The sequence below is a fragment of the Clavelina lepadiformis genome, chromosome 3, assembly GCF_947623445.1.
Source record: "Clavelina lepadiformis chromosome 3, kaClaLepa1.1, whole genome shotgun sequence".
Classification (NCBI taxonomy): domain Eukaryota; kingdom Metazoa; phylum Chordata; class Ascidiacea; order Aplousobranchia; family Clavelinidae; genus Clavelina; species Clavelina lepadiformis.
In genome coordinates, this window is record NC_135242.1 from 16,737,517 (window position 1) to 16,758,275 (window position 20,759).

The window sequence follows — 20,759 nt, forward strand, 5'->3', positions numbered from 1 at the left end:
TTGCAAAAATCTGAATGACGATTAGACACAAACACTTGCTAGTTTGAAAAATACAAAGTATTGTAGTTGATCAGTGCAAGCAAAAAAAAAACTGCGGCCAGACTGACATCTGTTTGCCGCGTTAGTTCTCGGTCTTTTCTCCACACCCTTCAAGTTTTGGCATTATGCTGTTGAAGAAGGTCGCTTCTTATGTTAGTGTATTCTTAGCAAGCTCAAGAATAACGGGCTTAAATTTTAATGAGATTATATCTAAACTATGTTAATGTGTTGCGTGTTGGAGCTATTATGGGCTGGTTGGAACTTTGTTCAAGAGCATTTGATAAAGGTATGTTATTCTACACTTTCAGCGTTGCAGCTGCACAAAGGAGGTAATAATTTAGATCTTGAGTGAACTTTTGTTGAAATAAACAATGGCTTGTGTAAGAAAATGAGTTATTTTCAGTGTGACGAGGAAGGAAAATGGGAAAGTTGAAAAGGACTACTGACGTTTGTTTGTTGATCATTGCTACAGTCCTGATTACAACTGGCTTGAAAGAAGACCGCATGGATTACTATTTGACAAATCACGCTAACATGCGTTCAGTTCAACGGACACGATATCTAAAACGTTCAAGAACAAGACATGACCCATCTGGCTTTGACGTTAATCCGTACATTTCCAACGCGAATGCAAAAAGGCGATCGTATCATGCAGACGACCCTTATAATTACAGACTCAAACCGGACTATGACCGTTATCTACCACTGCCCCTGACAGATGTTAATCAAGCAGAAAGCCTTACGAGAAGACGGAAACGGCTAGAATGTGCTGGTTCAGGTAGTTGCGAAGGCGCTCGACGTAGAATTACAAACCAAACAGGTCGAATTGAATCTCGTGTCAAAACATCCCCGGAAGAATGGTCGATATGGACCGGATGGTCTTCCTTCAAGAGTTGGGAAAGCGTTAATCCCACCACAACCCAACAACCGTCAGGCACGTTACCACCAGAGGTAAGCCACTATGCGCACTGTGTTTACAAAAACAAGCGGGTGACCGTTTTGGATGTGCTTCGATCGTTAATTAAAGGTTGTTCGAGACGTGACCTACGCACGTATCTTTGTTAAGTAAGCCTTGAGATTGACACAAATGCTTACAAATGCAAATGAGAAGTAAGCTCATTTGACTAAGTAATCAATATTCATTGATCAGTGTAAATCAGTTCAGCAATAGTGATCAATGCTTCAAAATCAACTAATTTCAAAAACCATTGTATAAATTAAGCAGATACAATGGGTGAGCCCATTTCTTTGAAAATTTCGTCTGCCAGTCAAGTAAGACTTTTACTGCTGTTTTTGCTGTTTTGACCGCAGCGACTTGTTTTGATCCGCTTTAACAGTCATGATTGCTGTTTGACAAGGTTTGTAAACTTTCAATGCGCTCACTTTGGTAAAAAAGCTCTTTGTCCAAACCAAATTGGGAATGGGAAAGCGTTTTTATATCAAAAACAGAATAACGTTATGAACGGAATAAGTTTAAAACGGCTTGAATAATTTTAGTAAGGCAATAAGTTCTGTACATTTTCCATAAACTTAACTTAAAACAGTCTTGGGGGTTAGTCTGCCCGGTGATGGTTTTTTTCCAATATTTTTCATTCGCTTGCCGTGTTGATCTTATTCTTTTGATGAACTTAATATGGGCCCCATCGGAATTCAACGTATCAGGCATTTTTCTATGAACAGCAATTACAACAATGCGCTGTAATGACGTATGAAACCACGAATTCTCCAATCACGAAAACAATAAAATCTGCTATTTTAGTGAAGAATTTTCGTTTAGCGTCCTGAAAACACTCAATTAAGACCTGATTTACTGATACGAAATACAAACAGATACCAGCACAATGTCGTGGTAAACCTTGCTTCAAAATCTTTATATAGCGGTTATAGCGTTAGAAGCTGGTTTTATTTTAAAGATTCGTTATCATCATTTCTAAAACGATGTATTTGGGCGTCATGTTTGTTTGCAAATAGTCGGTCGCTCGCGTAGACGGCGCTTAGGGCAAAATGTATTGGTGTGATGAAGTGATGGTTACAGATGTGAGTCAAATTGGTTTATTCTATAATCTAGATATTATTTACTTTATCAAATATCAGCTTAAACTGCTGTATTGTATTCATTATGGTTGCTAATCACTGTTGACAGATAGCTAGACCGAGTTGAAAGCACAGTAGATACTCACAGACCTTGCTACAAAGATACACACAATAAGCCTAACCTAGCTTTCTTTTAAAAGCTATTAAACTTCGTTACGTTCTTTACAGCCAACCTGTTCAATGACAAGTACGTTTCCGTATTAGTGTCCTTGACCGCGTTCGAGACAAATTTTATACGCAGAGGCATCCGGTATAGTCTTTACTGGTTGGCTTCTAACAAAACTCTACTTTATGCACCTGTGTATGGAATTTCAGCCGTTTTAGTAGCTTACAGTATAACGAAAATTAAAATCACAACAATAGACCTGTGAAACATGTTGTCTGACGCGTTGTTATTATGTTTGGAAGACTTGTCTGCAATGAAGTCGTCCTTGAATAAAGTATGGCTCGATATTGTTATTCAGTCAATTGCGTCAAATATAATACAGTAGCAAAAATGACGAAAGTCTTGTGTAGTGTTTATTGCAATTGTGTAAATCACGCATCACGTGTGTGATATGACAAAAGCGACTTTTATGCACTATGTCTATAGCCATGTTTTTGCATTGGTTACGTATTTTTGTATCAGTCACGCAGTTTTGTTTTTTCTGACATCACCTGTAAATAATTAATAATAAATCGGCCGTGACCAAGTTATTGGCGACTACCGAAAGATGATCGCAAATCGTGTGTGAAATAATAGAATGCGGTTTGTGGCACGTTTCGAAAGCATATTTTGTTGACTTACGTTGAAATTCTTCATGACATTATGGCGCGTATAAAGCTTTTCGTTATTCATGGCCGAAAAAGTATAACTAGCAATTTATACCTATTGTATTTTCTGCTTAGGGCTTCAATCAAGTTTAATTTTGGCCACGTTTACAAAGGGCTATTATACAGGTTATACTATGTTACTATGTGCTTCCACCTAATGTAAACCCAGGTTTTCGTTAGTTTCTTTATCTCCCAAAAACGGTTTCTAATAAAATTCGAGTTACAAATTACGGTACAAGATCCGCAAATCACGGATAAGTGTTAGCCTCCTTTTCCCACAACGTCTCATGAATTAACCGGAAACATTTGGTATGGCAACAACAGCAGCTACGTTAGAGAGTGCTGATATTTCACCACATCCTTTGTGCAGGTGGTTTGATGTCGACTAAGCGAAACCTGAATGACTGGCGAAATGTTTGGGTTCTACATGCCGCCGTTGTCATAAACCAGACATCAGTGTTTTGGCGGAATTCAATATGTAACGATCGCATCTATACGCGCAATTTTAGTTAACCAAAAACTCAAGGCCATATGTAGTCGAAACGTAGTATATAGAAGATTACACTTCTCGTGAAAGTGGTGATTTTCCCCAGGTGTAAGGAAAGAAGACGTGAGATATTTTAAACTATTTTTAAACCAACACTGCCCGGACTATATTTTATTTTAGATTTAAGGAAGTACTATATAATTAGTTTCAGATTTAATTCTCTGACGTGGAATGTGTATGTCAAGTATTGCAAACTGCAGAAACTAATTAAACCCGGTGAGGCAAAGACAGGAGCTAAACGTATGCGCAGTCTGTGTACGTTGTGGGACACTGCATGGCACTTAGTCGTTGGTGCGTATCGGTTTCCTCAGGATACTTGGAGTGACTAGAATATGTAAAAAATTGTAAAATTTGTAAAAAATATGTAAAAAATTCGCACTTTCCTGACAAAGGTATGTCAACATTGCAACATAATACGTATTAGGACAGAAACTTCCAGATGCGCAAAGTAGCAAATGATTGTAAATAATGCATAACTTATACAGGATGTAGCATGTAGCATAGTATTGGTAATGTTACGGACGTCATCCTGTTCAATATACAGTTGATTGAGACACTTAGGATAATATCCGTTGACGTGATTGATAACCGTGGCACGCCGCAATAACCGAGCAAAAAAAATTCAGGAAATGATGTAATGTAAAATATAATAAGACCTAAGATAAACCAAGAAAGTATTTGCTAATTTAAAACAAAATTGATCTTTCAAACTTCTGTCTGATCGACTACTGTAATTTACAAAAATTCAGGAATAATTTCATTTTTGCTTTATCCTGAGGTGATATGGGTGCAAAAAAAATGTCTGAAGGAAAAAAATCAAACCCTATATAAAAGCAGGTTCATCTGACAAAGCTTCAAAATAATTAATAATTACCTTCAAATTTAAAGGTATACGAATTCGTGTTTTCATGTAACGTTTTTAATTTTAATTCATGTTGCATTTTGAAATTCAGAATGTAACAAAGCATAGGATATAATGTGCTAGGCCCACTCACTTTTCACAAAAAATTCCAGTAAATCTAAAATTACTTGTCCATGAAAGACTTGTGAGCAAAACCTAACTAAGCTGGTGTGCCTTGAACTCGGTAAATAAAAACACAAAGCACCATTTATATATGAGATAAACAGCAGTAGCTGCAATAATGGTGTACGAAGAAGCAGTGAAAGTAACAATATCATCATGTTATATGTTCTTCAGAAATGCAGTTGCAAATGCAATGCAGTTCATTGCTGCGGGCCGCTGTTGTATGTTGAGCTTGAGGATGTAGGAGTGAAGCGATAGCGGTGAATTCAATATTATTAAATTTTCGGAAATCAAGAAGTCAAGCTGTTTGTCGTTGGCCTATTATTGATACCGATTTTTATGTATTGCTTGGACTTACAGCAAACTAACCTGAAAATTGTAGTAGAGTTGACATAGACTAAATCTTGCTGAAAATTAATCTTATTTGACATCGGGGCATCCACTAGAAAAAGTATTTTGAATAGTATAGTATATGGTAAATATTTTGTGAGCTTTTTTGTGGCTTCCCTTGCGTAAATGAAATATGCGTTTGCACTTTCTCGCTATAGACAGGTCTATAATTTCACTTACAAAGTTACACACTGTACTGATTACAGGTGACAACGCACTTTCGACGAATAAGAGGACCACCCGGGGCTAAGGGACAGAAAGGACAAAAAGTAAGTGAAAAGACATGTTATTACGCAATGTTACGCAAAGTACGCAACATTACATAGTAAATGTAATGCCTTTAGATATATTTTGTGTTCTTGTACAAATAAACATAATCAGCTGTGTAAGATTTCTGCAAATGCACATTTACAAAGGAAATAGTATAATAAGCGAAACATCGTGTTACGGATGGCTTTTTCAAAATTTAACCCTATTTTGTGCCATTACTTGCTCACATGTGCTTTGCACAAGCGCAAGTTATAAAGGATTACGGCAGAAATAATAGGTATATTATATCCTATACTAAAATGGCTCGTGAAGTAACAACCTTTCAGAAAAAAAATGCAAGATTTTTAAAAGGCATTAAACATATGCCTATTCATCTGACAGCGTATTTAATTGTCAGTTATTATTGTACTTTCTCATAATTAACAGGGGGATAAAGGTGAAAAAGGGAGGGATGGACCAGCCGGAACCCGGGGTGATCCCGGACCGAAAGGAAATACTGAAATTACCAGTTACATCGTCGACGATGTCGAGGTGAAATAGAAAAACACAGATGTCACAAAACTACATTTTGATAGTGCGGTTACATTTTAAGGTGTCCTGTTTTTATACGAGTCTATGCGTACCGGAATAATATCCTGTAAATGTAAGCACTAAAGCTGCTTTTAAATTAATTGTCTTTATAGAAGATTTCTTGAAAGCTGTAACCTAAAATAGCAGGCTTATTTCACCCTTTTAACCTACCAATTTACATCGAGTTGTATGTATAAATAGGTTATCTCTTTGCTGCCGTCACTATAACATGCCATTAATGTTCGAGATAATTTAACGCTAGGCACAATTTAAATTTGATCTAACGAAAATGGCTTCCAATTTAAACTATACGATTTTTAAATTACTATTCAGGTATAGGCGCCGTTGTTGCCTTAACTATAACGCTTGATCGACAACGCCTATGTATGCCGGCAAGTTATATTTTACGGTGCGTTTGTCAACGGATATCCCTCCTGTGATTATTGAACCTGCTCTTGCGTATCGAATCTTTCAGCCGCCTTATTCACGACGTTTTTATTGTTGGCCTCTGAACGCAGTAGGGTTAAGACTGCGGCTTAGGGTTGCCGCGGGCTACGCAGTTAAGCGCTAAATTACATTCGTTTGACAGCAAACAATAATTTATTATTGAAAGTTGGTACTAGGTATAGAACACGATTTTAGCAAAGAGTAATGTATGTGTGACAGTTGCTAGACGTCTAAATTGACACTGCAAAATACGTCAATTAAACGGCAAGGATTGTACTACAATACTGAATATGCTGGTTGCATTTTAGTTATTAGACTTTTCTATTTGCTTTAAAACATCTTTCAACTCTCAGAAGGCGCCAGCGTATCCAGGGCCACAAGGACCTCCTGGATTCCGAGGGGCAACTGGACCAAAGGTACATTCTATATTTCGTAAAAAGTATTGTGCTTAGCTTCATTTAATTCAAAGCTTGCTATATGTCATGATGTCAATTTCGGTACCCAATGTATTCACGTTGCATGCTTTTTTATCGCACTAACACTGTTCGATTCTTGAGCATTTACCAATAACTACCGTTTCTAATGTTTCACAGACTGTTTTAATTTTGTATTAGCTAGTAAATCATTATGTCACATTTGCACTGTAGGGCCGACGTGGAATTCGCGGACCCGTTGGTGTAACTGGTAACATTGGATTTGAGGTTAGTGTTGACGAAATATATAAGCATGAATGTTCTTGTTTCGTTTGCTATTTACGAAATACTATGTCAAATTAGCTCCTTGTATCGCGTGTTGTCTTTGACAATTGTGAGGTCAAATGTACGACAACGCGATATAGTTAACGATTTTCCATAGCCGCAGAAGTTTGTTGCAGCAATATTATCTATACCTGCTCGGCAAAATGGCGTTTTAGTTTCATTTCTAAGTAACGCACGGTATGATTATCATAGAACACCAACTCCTAACTTATTGGCAGTTTTTTTAATGAAAGCACAAAAATTATGAAAAATGTCATAAACTCGATTGTGAGATTACCCACCTGTTTTAGAAGCTGGTATCCACTATCCAGTGGCGTTAACCTGGCAAGTGTGTATCCCGTATAAGTTCTCATTCGCGGCAAAAAAATATTTTCTCAAGAACCTATAGGTTTAATCTGCTGTTTTATATCGCAATCGGCAAAGTTTTCAGTTTTGCTGAGGCGAGTGGATCTTCGGAGAGATACCAGGAAGTGCGAGTTGAGTTTGCCTTGACAATTATCCCTTAAAGCGTTTCATCCACACCGTGAAATTATAGATATCTAAATCGCTGAAGCGCAATACCGTACGTAGCTTCAAACAAGAGCAAGGTGTTATATTTTACGATATTATTACTGACAGGCGATTTTGTAGTTAGAAATTTTGATTCCTTATTTTTTATTGCTGAAAAAATTAGCATAAGCGTGTCGAAGTCATTTGATACGCATGCCACTAGCACACTTTAAATCCATTAGTCAAACATTCCAAATGTCTGGTGTTTTAAGTTTTCATAGGCAAATCGACCTATTGTAAAACAGGGGTGAAGCGCTTAAGTTCTCCGACCCTTCACTATATCGTCATAGAAATGGTATTTAAAGAAAAAAAGTTCACGAGATTAAATTGCATTTGGTGTGTATTAAATTCAGCTTGGTGTATACTGCAGAGGCGAACTCGTTCCAGGCCATCAGCATGATAATTACCAGTGCCATAACTTTTAAATAATATTATTACTACTATATATATATATCACTAACTTATAATTACACGTGCCAACTTAAAAAGTAAAACTTATACTTACAAATATATCTGAGCATAAACAAATAAAGAGGGATAAATGTGAAGTTGATAAACTGTATCGTGCTTTTGCCTTCATTTCATTAACTTCATTTCATTAACTAACGTATCAACTATATTTATACGGTACTCACCGACAATTTATTTGCAAGGTCGGTATGACGAAATTACATTAAGTCAGCAATTGCAGTTTGCCATAACCAAATCACATCCATTTGAATTATTATTGCTATGTTTAAAATACGGTGTTAGATAAATACGCCATGTGTTTAAAATCTTCAGAGCAGCATATCTTACCCTTGTTATGGTGCGTAATTTGAAATCGATTTTTTTGTTATCATAGGGACCACCTGGGTTGCGTGGTCCACGAGGCCGCAAAGGAGCGAATGGTAGGGATGGCGCCAAAGGAAGAAAGGGGGAGAAAGGTGAACTTGGAGAACCTGGATTTCCGGTGAGTTCCTTTATAATTAGTAATATAGCCAATGACGGGGAACTCGTTTCGGTTTAAGTTTGATAAAGGACCAACAGTTGCGCATCGCCGTTAAATTGACTGATCTATGTTTTTGCGCACAGCAATAAGCAAAGAGTTTTAGCTTTTTTTGATAATTTTTTCGACATTGTTAGGGTGATGCTGGGTTAAACGGAAAACATGCTTATCCAGGAGAACAAGGAGATCAGGTGAGAAATTTTATTGCATTTTTTGAACAACGTTACCAACAGATACCGTTCATACGGTACATGGGTATTTGTAGTAAAAAATAGTTTAACTCATGTACGTCTAGACCTAGAAGTTAACAGAATAACTACGCATATAGGTAGTTACGAGATCATGAAAAGATAGTAATTGTATATTTTTTTATTTGATAGGGACAACCCGGACCAACAGGAAGACAGGGCTACCCTGGAGAAAAGGGAGAAAAAGTAAGTGAAGACCACATGAAGTATAGATAAACTTGTTCTCTAAGCACTTTCCTAAATCGCGTTTAAATGGGTGTTTTTGATAATCATACAAGCGCGTTTTGTAAACCGGAGTAAAAATTTGCGTAGGCCACTCTCAAAATATATATAATTTGTTCGTATACTACAAAAATTTCAGTGCTAAAATGGGTCTATATGATCTGCTTTGTATGTCTTTAAATTTTAAGTATAAAACACTAATAATTGCCTTCAGTATATGCCATGGACTGTTATTAAAGACGTACAGTACATCGTAATTACTGTATACATGGCGTATAGCACAGATTTTAGAACTTCTGTCAACTAAATCGTCTTAAACTTAACGCAAAGGTTCTTAATTAGACAGGATAAAACCCATTGTCATGTTAGATAATTGTATATGTGTTATAGGGTAAACCTGGCATTCCTGGCGTCAAAGGCATCTTGGGATTCTCGGTAAGTTTAGGATTATAGCGACAATTTCTGCATTCGATTAAGTACATGCTTGTGATATGCTTGTATATACCACTTGCTAGATACAGCTGGGCTACATATATACAGTACATAGTGCTACAAACGTACATTCATGTGGCAGGATTGAAAGTAATCTTTCCAAAAACGCATGTTTTCCACTGCCTTGTACAAAACATGAAATAATACTTTTATGATTCGTTTTGTTTACATTTTGGGGCGACATCTCTGACAAAACAGTCTCAAAATGGCAGCTATAGTCAAAACAAACGTGATGGAAATAATAACCCATTTTAAGTCCTTTAAGTGTAGTCGTATATAACAACAATATTTGAACTTGAACTCATCTTGCTTCTTTACAGGGTCTGCAAGGATTTCCAGGACCACCAGGTCCCCAAGGAATTATGGGAGAGATGGTAAAAGTTAGCTTACTTTTTATGTAAAGTATTTATTTCAATGTTTATGACAATATGAATTAATCAGCGGCAATATACGAAATTTTAATGCAATATGACTTCTCTTTTGGAACTTGAACTAAACATTTAATATTGCAAAATAACTTAAAGAAATCTATATGATATCACCCGACGTACCGTATTAGCATTGATTAAAGCAAAACCTTTATATATCACCTCCGTTAATTTAACTTAATGTTACAGGGAAGGGAAGGTCTTCCTGGTCGGGAAGGACCAAGAGGAACATACGTAAGTAGAATTTCAGTAATCAATTGTAGTATCGGGTTATTTTATTATTATAAAACAAATGTATGCGCAATGCCGTGTCATCAAAGCATTTACATTCGTAATTGTTGTTAGCTGTTTGCCATATTGGGCAGAAATAGACAATGCATGTCCATTTTACAGGGTAGACAAGGCTTACCAGGCCCTACAGGAGCAAAAGGGAATAATGGAACCCAGGTAATTATGTTCATTTTAAAATCAAAAAATTACCAAGTTTAGTTTACAGTAATTCATAATGCCATCGCGTTCAAAAACCTTTTTTTTTGAATTAGCTTGTAGTTTCACACTATTAAATATAAAGTTGCATTTAATATATAATAGGGTGAGGTTGGTTTACCTGGAGTAAGAGGAAGAAATGGACGCCAGGTAAAAGTTATGAAACCGTGCTGCACCTTTACGTTAAAACAAAATTTCGGTAAAACGATTTGTCATGTTTAGGGTGACCCGGGACCAAGTGGGTCTCCAGGACCACAGGGATCAACAGGGGGCAACGTAAGTGAACTGATTTGGTACATTGGAAACTTCGTTGTTCATTGGTGACAGCTTGAACTCAACCAGCTTTCAATATGTATATTACATTTTTATAGCCATTTTATTTGTAAATTCCAGGGACAACGAGGAAGACACGGCAGAAGGGGCCATAAAGGGAAAAGGGTAAGTAAAAAACATAACAACATTATAATAATCTTTTCTTAAAATTCTCAAGGTATAGTTTGAATTTAACTTACAGGGTATTCCTGGAGTCATTGGTAAACCGGGACTACCAGGAAAACCGGGCAAAAAGGGTATCTCAGGTTATAGAGGACAAAGGGGGCCTCCTGGCAACAGGGTTAGTGTAGTTTGGCTGCAGTTATGTTTCAATTTTTTGACAACCGTTAGAGTCATTTTGTCCACATATCCACAGGGTAACCCAGGAAGACCTGGTAGCGAGGGCGCACCTGGCTGGAAAGGAGAAAGAGTGAGTCTGAGTCTCCCTATTGGATGCTGTAAAATACAAGTGTAAACGTTTGTCAGTGTTGTAATGTTGTTGATTTGCGAACTAGCTTCGACATAACTTGCAATTCATGGAACCGTTTGCTGCGATTCCATAACGTGCAATGCATACTATGTACGATTGAGAAATTTTGCATAATTTAATGCGTGAAACGCAGGGACCGCCTGGAAGAAAAGGCAGACGAGGAATCCGTGGTCCTTCCGGTTCCAAAGGAATCCCTGGATTTGTAGGTCCATATGGCCCACCTGGATGGCCTGGTGAAAAGGTAGACCCAACAATACGATTTTTATATGGTAACTATTTCTAATAAACTTATAATATTAACAATTGAACAAATAATGATGATGATCAAAAGGTGAATGTAATAATGGTAAACTTACCATAGTACAGATCTATTTTGTTAAGATATATTTAGGTACTATCTGAAACCTTTTTAAAACAAACGAAACTATATTTCAACAGGGCGAAGTTGGGTTACAGGGTCCTACCGGTCGCCGGGGCCAAGATGCCACACCAGTAAGCGTTCATACGGAATTTTTACATTCTTATGTTCCCATAAAGCCTTCTACGGTTACTTCACTGAAATATTTCTGTTATACTTATTAGCGTTATTTTCTCACAGGGGGATCCCGGTCCAGACGGCTCATCGGGGAGGCCAGGACGCAGGGGGAAACGTGTACGTATTATACTGTTTACATGCATATAAAAATTGATGGGTAGTGTAACAATTAAACACACTTCCAACTTTGTCATAGCAGCAATGTTGATTATTAAATTATTCTGTTGCAGGGCAAGAGAGGGAGAAGGGGCTTAAAAGGCCAAAGAGGCCCAAGGGTAAGTTTTTTTCCAACCACCTGACTTGTACATAGTTACATAAAACCATAGATCTCAGCCTTTACCGATTTCAATTTTCACTTCAGGGAAAAAGAGGAAAGCGAGGGTCTCGTGGAACACCAGGAGATCCTGGTATAAAGGTTACATAGAAACATGTTTATTAAATGTTCAATATGCCACTGATATTCCACGTGGACGACCTGTAACACTTCCGTCATTTTATTTTAACTTGATTATAGTGTTCTGTTGTTTTTCACCATCAACACGTTGTAGCTTTTATAGAAATAAACACTCCCAGCACAGCTCCTAATGTCATATTGTTTTTATTATTTAGGGAACAAAAGGAATAGCGGTAGTTACTAACGGCCTCAAAGGAGAAAGAGTAAGTTTTTTTCAATATTACAATATGTAGCCGTCTGTATTTTCTACAAATCGCCTTTATTTATTTACTGTTTTTGTCGGTAGGGTCAAATCGGCGACATCGGATTTCCTGGGCTAAAAGGAGATCGTGGAGATGAAGTGAGTAAATAAATAAGGAATAAAGATAAGGTATAAGTAATACAAAGGAATAGGTGGAGAATTGCTCTAAGTTAATGATTATTTAAGGGTATTCCTGGAATCCCTGGTGCAATCGGATCCAGAGGGGCGTGGGGATTAAGAGTAAGTAACTCGTGTATTAACATGGTTGAGTATTTGCTACACACAAAAATGAACTGCACTCCAGTTATAGCGATCAACGAACTTACACTACAGCCATGCGTAGGATACTTTATACCTATATAGTCCTGAACTGTTGCATTGGTTTCCTACTTTAACCTTTTCAATAATCTTACTGTATTTATTGCTTTCTAGGGTGCACCTGGAAAGCAAGGGGATCCAGGATTGCAGGGGGAAATCGGTGCGTATGTAAGTAAGTAAAATGAAATTGCTACTTTAAAGTATTGTGTAGCTTTCATTCGCATTAAAAATTATTTTTATAAACAAACTATCTCTGAAATATCTGTAGGGAAAACGAGGACCTCGCGGTAAAAAAGGCAAACCAGGTCTCGAAGGAGAAAAGGTAGGCTACACCATGGTAACCATGATCTTGCACTCATGGTTATAATTTGTTTTGACGTAATCCTTTTTAATCGGTTTAGTAGTAATTAATATCTTATAAAGTTAATTGTTATTTGTTATCATTTACCACTTTGATCGAATTTATGGCTTAACGTCAATACCGTTGATAATGATTTTTCTATTATTACAGGGATCTGCTGGTCACAACGGTTTAGATGGAATGTCAGGTTTACCTGGCTTTGAGGTATCATTATTCATTACATTAAAGACAGATTGCGCTTAATTTTAAGTAACAAAGTAGCTTAAAGTTAACTGTTCATTAAATTAAAATTCCCATTGTTTAACAGGGGCCTCCTGGTCTAAACGGACTCCGAGGACCACCAGGACCGAAGGTATGTATGATAAGGACTGCTTTGTAAATGTTTGTTGGCAAATATGTTCACGACATAAATATTTTACTGCAGGGAGATAACGGTGGGCCAGGACCACCCGGGTACGGAGGTGAACAGGTGAGAAAATAATTCGTTATCATTTGTTTTCTGTCGAAAATAAAAAGCTATATTCTTTGCACAAAACATATTAAGGTAATATATTGATGCAATAGAATGTTTGTTTTCGGCAGGGTGATCATGGTCCAAAAGGAGTTACCGGGGCGGATGGGTCTCCTGGAGAAAAGGTAAAGCATTATATGATGATGCTTTTCCGCTAAGATTCAACCAATTGAAAAAATTCAGATCCTAAACTAAATGAAAATGTTGTGGGGAATTCATGAAAACTCAACTAAGCTTACAAATTTTGTAAATTCCTAACATTTAATTTTAAATACTTTTTAAATCATGGTAACATTTGTCACGGTAAACTTCTCTGTGTTTAGGGGAATAAAGGAGGTGCTGGACCTATTGGAAGTCCAGGATTTAAAGGAGAAATGGTAAACAGACTTTAAATTCTTCTATTTCTCTATGACATACAATATTCGTTTACCTTTCCTGTAAGTTTCCTTGGAACAACAATAATTACATCAGATCTTCAAACGCTACTTGCTTTTGGGACATATTAACATAAGCACTTTTTCTTTTACAGGGCCCATTCGGATTTCCAGGCCGACTAGGACCAAAAGGAGCCAAGGGCGAACAGGTTGCTAAAGAAAAAAATCCCTATTAGAATTATGATTTACTTCGTGACTTTCAAAGAAAGCTTAGCTTTCTTACATCTTTTAACTCATAGGGTCCAAGAGGAGACTGGGGGAAAACGGGAAAATCAGGAAAAAGTGGAGTACCGGTATGTGTAACAGCATAAGTTAAATTCCAACTTTAAATACTTTCCTTACAAATTTTATTCAAATCTTAAGGGTGAAAATGGTGTAACCGGAAAGGCTGGGAGAAAGGGATATAAAGGATTAAAAGGAAATAGAGGAAGAGCTGGTCAACCTGGGCAACCTGGACCAGTTGGATGGCAGGTAAAAAATGTTCAGTAATAATACTTTATAGCCATGACAAAATACTTAACTGAGATGTGTAAGCCTAACATAAATTATCGTTTTTTGGTATTTTCGATCTAAAAGGGCGATGTAGGTATGCGGGGTCGAGAAGGAAAATCCGGAAACTTAGGAAAGAAGGTAAAATTTTTCTGTTAATATTGGTACACGAATAAGGTGTTTCAAAAAACTGTATAATATATATCTATTTTAACAGGGATTACTGGGGATTGCAGGCGACAAAGGCAATACCGGATTGAAGGGGATTAAAGTAGGTTTACGTTTTACAAATTAAACTATAACGTTTTAACAAATAGTTGCAGACTCACTTTTTGGCACAATTGTTTTTAAGTCTTAATTGTTTGTGAAGAGGTCTTTGAAATATAATTGAAATTTATGTATTTTATCTGCTCTTTATAGTGATCTATAACTAATCATTTCATTATAAATTTTACTAATGGAAGGGTGAAGCTGGCGTAAGAGGACTGATGGGTCCGAATGGAACTCTGGGTTTAAAGGTAAGTGTAGTTTGTGAGACTTTTGTGTAATTAAAGTCAGTTAACAGCATTTTTCACGTAAAAAATTTTCTTTGTTCTTTGACAGGGAATTCAAGGCGATAGCGGACAGAAAGGAGAAAAGGGCAATCCTGGAGAAAGGGTGTGTTAAAAAGGTCTCTTTATCTTGGTTATCCTATAGAACAACTATGTCTATGTTTATACCGTTTAGGGTACAACAAGCGACAGTGCAGGGCAAAGGGGCGAAGCAGGAGCTCCTGGATTTCCTGTAAGTTTAATCACGATCTATAAACTGTCCTGAATCTGCTATGCATTGAAAATGTTACTATGTTATATATGCAGGGTACAGCAGGATTACCTGGGCTTCCGGGAGAAATTGGTCCACCAGGTGATAAAGGCGACAAGGGAATAGCTGGGATTCCTGGTAAAAAAGGAGGACCTGGCATTCGGGTAAACTAATTTGAAATCAGCTTTTTTCTCTCGAAAATAATTTCCAATACCAAACTTATGTCTTCACAGGGGTTGAATGGCACTCGCGGTGAAAAGGGTGACCGCGGTAGAAACGGATCAATAGGGTTACCGGGACCATCTGGCGCAAAGGGTGAATTAGGTCATCCTGGTGTTCAGGTAACACCTAAATTTTATGCAGTTATCAAGTTTGTTATAAGTTTCTTAACCACAAAGTCATATAGGGCCCACCAGGAGGAAAGGGTATTCCCGGTGAACCTGGAATGCAAGGAATTAAGGTAAGTGGTTAATAATCACCGCGCCCACAGCCTCAAAATTGACAGATTAATTTGCTGGTCGAACACAAGGAACGGAAATGAGCCGTTGGTGAAGTTAATTCCATCGACTTATTCGTTCCCCACATTCGACCCGCTACTGACACCTCTGCAAAACCATGAAAATATTGATTAAAAATTTAGCCGCTATTTTGTTTAGTAAGCAATTGTAACATAGATAAAACGAAACTTGTACAAAACAGGCAGCGCATACAACAAAAACGATTACACTAATAAGCTGTGCATTACTGTATTTTTTTTACAGGGACAAAGCGGGAAGACAGGATTGAAAGGGAAATTTGGCACTAAAGGACTGAAGGTAATGGGCTGCCTTGAAGTTACTAATATAGTAGCTTTACCTCAACGGTATACATTTAACCCTGTGATAGTCAAAATAATGTAATCTTGTAATGATACAATTAATAAACGTCGTGCTCAATTTTTTTATTTTGCAGGGGGTGAAAGGACCCAAAGGTGGTAACGGATTGCCTGGTTCTGTTGGAGATAAGGTGCTCATTCTAAACTAAACCAACACTAAATGCCGTACAACTACTTCTTTGGAAAATGCATTACTATTACTAAAATCGTATTCGTACAAAAATGTTGGCCAATATTGTAATATATCACTATTTCAAAACTTAATTAAATCCAACGCTAACACAGGGGGAAATTGGCGCAAAGGGACTGGAAGGAGTACAGGGCACAAGTGGAGAAAAAGTAAACTTCAAATAACTGTATTCTCTTAAACTGTTTTTTTCCTTAAAGGCATTAATTCATATAATTTCATTAAACCTTTCAAGTTTATTTTTTATCCAGGGTGACGCAGGTATGCCAGGTAACAAAGGCATAAAAGGAAGGAAAGGAGAAATGGTGAGTGGAATAAGAAATGCTTTGAATGTCAGGTCATCTTGTATTTTGATAACTTTATTTAATGTAATGAGAATATTTAGCTTCATTATAAATAAAGACATTCAGCCAGACTGAACATGTTATTTCTTATATAGGGATTGCCCGGAAAGCACGGATCTCCAGGTTTACAAGGTGAAATGGGATTAAAAGTGAGTCGATAAGATACAAGCTTACATTGACGATCGTGTAGTCGAAACTTGATCTGTAAACAGTTTGAGCATGAGGTAATGTATTGTATGTCATGTCATAATAAAGATATGAAATGACTAGAATGTAATCATTTTAGGGTCATCGAGGAAAAAATGGATCACGCGGACCGACAGGCCTTGTTGGGGGTTATGGTCCAGCTGGTTCATCTGGTGTGAACGGAACAACTGGAAAATCTGGGGAAAAGGGACAATCGGGAGATAAAGGTTTTCAGGGACTGAAAGGTGCCCTAGGAAGAAAGGTATATCATAAAATGACAAGTTATAATAGAAAAAAAAGTGCCAAATCATCATCAATTCAAAATTAAACTATACATTACAGGGGAGTAAAGGCAGTGTGGGTAATATCGGTGAAAGAGGTCCTAAAGGATTAGCGGTAAGACCTGCAACAAACTTTGTGAAAAAGTCCGTAAAGCAGATAGTCAAGAATTTAAAAGTACTTCGTTAACGGATAGTCACAATTTTAAACTACCATTTCTCTCATAGGGTTTGGAGGGCTCACTTGGAGAAATTGGAAAGCAAGGGCCAATGGGGCCAAAAGGACCTGACGGGGGGAAAGGAGTTGCTGGAATAATGGTACGGAAGAAAAACATTAACGCCTCACTTAGTTTCAAGTATTTGCAAACATTTTCAGATGTCACATTCGTTTTCAGGGCAAATTAGGAGATGTGGGAGACATAGGGCCAAAGGGACCGATGGGAAAAAAGGTAGTTAAATTTTCAAGTACGAAAACATTTCCTTTGGAATTCAATACGGTTTTTCGTACATAATAAAAGACTTTGTAAATTTATTTTAGGGACCCCCTGGTTCCAGCCTTGAAGAACTGGTAAGTTTATAAAATCTTTAAAGTAGAACAAAAGAAGACAAAAAACCCCATGTTTTATTGGATTCTTTTAAATTCGAAGTTAAAATGCTGTGAACAAAGTTTACGTTTACTATACTACATTGTATAATCTATTCGATTTCGACTGGCAAAAGAGCATATAGTCTAATATGTTAACTGCACTGACTGTCGTTCGACATTATATGCAAACCGAAATCTTGTTCTGTCATGATTTACAGAGACACAGATCTAATGAACTTGCTGAAAACGCTATAAAACGATTCAAGGCAAAGGATAAGGTAAAGTTAACTTATCTTAGCCTAATCCAGTTTTTTTTTGAACAAAATTAACCTGCTTCTTCTACACAGGAAGCGCTGGTAAAACGATTATCACGGAAATATTTTGACATTTCTTCATGCGCACTGCGATCACTGCTTTCGCCATTGGGCACAACAGAACACCCAGCTAGAACCTGCAAAGATTTGCTGATTACTCATCCTCATTTAGCCGATGGTATGGAGTGTGGTTATAAAATGGATCGGTTCACCTGTGTTAGTTTAACTATTTCTTATATTTGTAATGATACTAATCTACTCACTGCTTTTCAGGTTATTATTTTATCGATCCGACCGAAGGGTGCGCGAAAGATGCAATACAAGTTTATTGTAATTTTACCGCCGGCGGAGAAACATGCATACGACCAAAAACGTCATCTGTAATATACTTCATTGTATCATTTTCTTTATACGTTTCTGCCTGACATGCATATAAAGACGTTGCCTAGCCATGTTCCATAGAATTAACAAACCTTGCTTAGTTGGTTTGATTAGTCGCCTGGAAGTTACTATAGGATAAGAAATCTATGATTTTGCAATCATATTAATGAAGTCAAACAATTCATTTTTATATACTGCTTTAGATTCCTCTGCGATCTTGGACGTCGAAGTACGATTCCCGATATCGTCGACGTTATTTGTGGTGGAGACGCTACAATGGTGGCCACACGCTGAATTACTACTTCAAATACGTTCAGCTTAAAATTTTACGGCATCTAAGCCATACTGTGCATCAGGTAAATAATTTTCTTCCTAAGCTTACTGACCGATAGTGCACTTACGTAACACATCGTATTTACTATACTGTTCAGAGATTTTCGTTTAAATGCTCCGGTGTTGTGGCGGTTTATGACAACGAACACTCTTCCTATTCCATGGCTTTAAAATACAAGGGCGACGATTACACAGTCCACAAACTACTCGATGGGAAAGCTCTGTACCACATTCAAACTGACGGTTGTAAGGTGCGTACAACATCCTTGTTTCGCGTTTTTTTTGGCACAACAACAGAATGTATGCATAAGTGGTTGACATATTTTGCAGGATAAAGCGGTTAACGATACCAGCGCAGCTGACTTTACAATTCGCTCCAATGATGTGTATTTGTTGCCAGTAAGGGACTTTTCAGTTGCCAACGTCAAAAAAGATAGTAAATTTGGTTTCGATATAGGCACGGTTTGTTTTCTGTAACGAGTAAATGTGGCTTACCTTCCTTCAATCGGTCGCTCATATTGCCGCTTGCCATGTGATTTACGATCCAAACTCGATATACTCCGGCTGAGTGAGTTTCTGCAGTCGTGGCAGTGTAAAAAATGTTTGTAAAAACTGTCCGTCGCGGTGGGGACACGTTTTTAGATCAATAACAGAATAAATTCATCAGCACTTGACGCAGTTTAAAATGGTTTAAATAAATCTATTAAAATCATAAGTTTTCGTTTCTCTCCCATTCACTAAATACGCGGTTATTTTTATATTTCATCCAATGATGATTTTATTCCAATATTTTTAAAAGTTTTTTCCTTTGTATTTCTTTAATGAAATTAATATAGGCATTTTTCACAGTTACGTGAACTGCCTATAAACCAGAGAAAACTAGTTTTATTTACTCTTATTTCAGTGTGTTACACAAAGATGTCCTTCTATGATTTTTTGACCCTATCCATTCGAGTTTAATAACTGTAAGATATTAAAGCGCTAAAATATTGTAAAAGAGTCAATACTTTTTTATAAATTCAAAAAAATGTCAATCACCGCGTATGTGTCAAAGTTTTCTGAAGTCCTGTCCTGCAGTTTGCATCTATTTGCTTGCACTTGATCTGGCAATTTCGAACTATATGGTCTTGATTGTACGATGCAATATTACCTCCAGCATAATTTTAAGATTCAGCATTTATTTATTTAGTGTTTATAAATCTATTTGTTCCGTTCTGCCTTAGTGGTGTATGTTTGTTCCAACCATGTTTGTTTTCATTTATCACTGTGTCTTGATCTATAGAATTTTTGTGTATATACAGGTAGTAATGTTTATAGGTTTTTCCAAACTATATACTAGTACTTTTCAACATTTTAAGGAATTTACAGTTATACGTTACGTATTCTAATATAGTTACACGCTCATCGGTATAATAACAAACTGTAGAAGTCTCTTCTGGCAAAAGTAAAAAAATGACTAGCCTATACACTTAACTTCAAACATATATGATATATAGTACTATACAATGTTTGTACAAATTTAGAAAAATCAACTTCACGCTTGCTAACAAAGCCTTTTTTACAAGAAAATTAATCAAAAGCAATTTCTGCCTCTAATTTTTCAATCATGGGTTAGCTTACAGATGTAAAACTGCAGTGAGTTGCAGCAAAACGTCTAAAAGTAGACTGCAATTAAACTTTCTTGGAGTTCGTATAAACTACATGGTACTATTTGCCGACTTAATCAATCAGCATATTTATAGGTCTATATTTTTTATTGTAAGCTGATTTTATTTGGTCATAACCATATACGCGTATACTGCATTGGCGTAATTTCAAAAAATAAACCAAATATATATCGAAACAGCTGTGTGATTGTTATAGTCTTATAGCGGTTACAGCCCCGCTTCATGGACAATTGAACATTATTCTTTAAAGTGCTCTTTCTGTTGATATTCTTTTTAAAGGCTATTGGGTTTCTTACCT

At 36.9% G+C, this 20,759-nt stretch overlaps 1 protein-coding gene across 1 annotated transcript; it reads left to right on the plus strand.

The window, feature by feature from the left end:
- The first annotated feature begins 323 nt into the window (after window positions 1–323).
- Window positions 324–20,637, plus strand: LOC143448905 (uncharacterized). The gene is made up of 59 exons (XM_076948835.1): window positions 324–990; window positions 5,114–5,176; window positions 5,604–5,708; window positions 6,548–6,610; window positions 6,842–6,895; window positions 8,346–8,453; window positions 8,627–8,680; window positions 8,870–8,923; window positions 9,350–9,394; window positions 9,772–9,825; window positions 10,069–10,113; window positions 10,273–10,326; window positions 10,471–10,515; window positions 10,588–10,641; window positions 10,759–10,803; window positions 10,880–10,978; window positions 11,054–11,107; window positions 11,301–11,408; window positions 11,606–11,659; window positions 11,766–11,819; window positions 11,933–11,977; window positions 12,064–12,117; window positions 12,312–12,359; window positions 12,443–12,496; window positions 12,584–12,637; window positions 12,830–12,883; window positions 12,984–13,037; window positions 13,227–13,280; window positions 13,384–13,428; window positions 13,501–13,545; window positions 13,659–13,712; window positions 13,911–13,964; window positions 14,117–14,170; window positions 14,261–14,314; window positions 14,385–14,492; window positions 14,598–14,651; window positions 14,728–14,781; window positions 14,975–15,028; window positions 15,114–15,167; window positions 15,237–15,293; window positions 15,368–15,475; window positions 15,545–15,652; window positions 15,718–15,771; window positions 16,073–16,126; window positions 16,263–16,316; window positions 16,471–16,524; window positions 16,624–16,677; window positions 16,812–16,865; window positions 17,003–17,164; window positions 17,245–17,298; window positions 17,409–17,498; window positions 17,576–17,629; window positions 17,719–17,748; window positions 17,985–18,044; window positions 18,114–18,258; window positions 18,354–18,460; window positions 18,665–18,817; window positions 18,893–19,045; window positions 19,125–20,637. The coding sequence occupies exons 1-59, from the start codon at window positions 460–462 to the stop codon at window positions 19,269–19,271; spliced, it is 4,542 nt and encodes a 1,513-aa protein (XP_076804950.1). The 5' UTR covers window positions 324–459; the 3' UTR covers window positions 19,272–20,637.
- The last annotated feature ends 122 nt before the right edge of the window (window positions 20,638–20,759 follow it).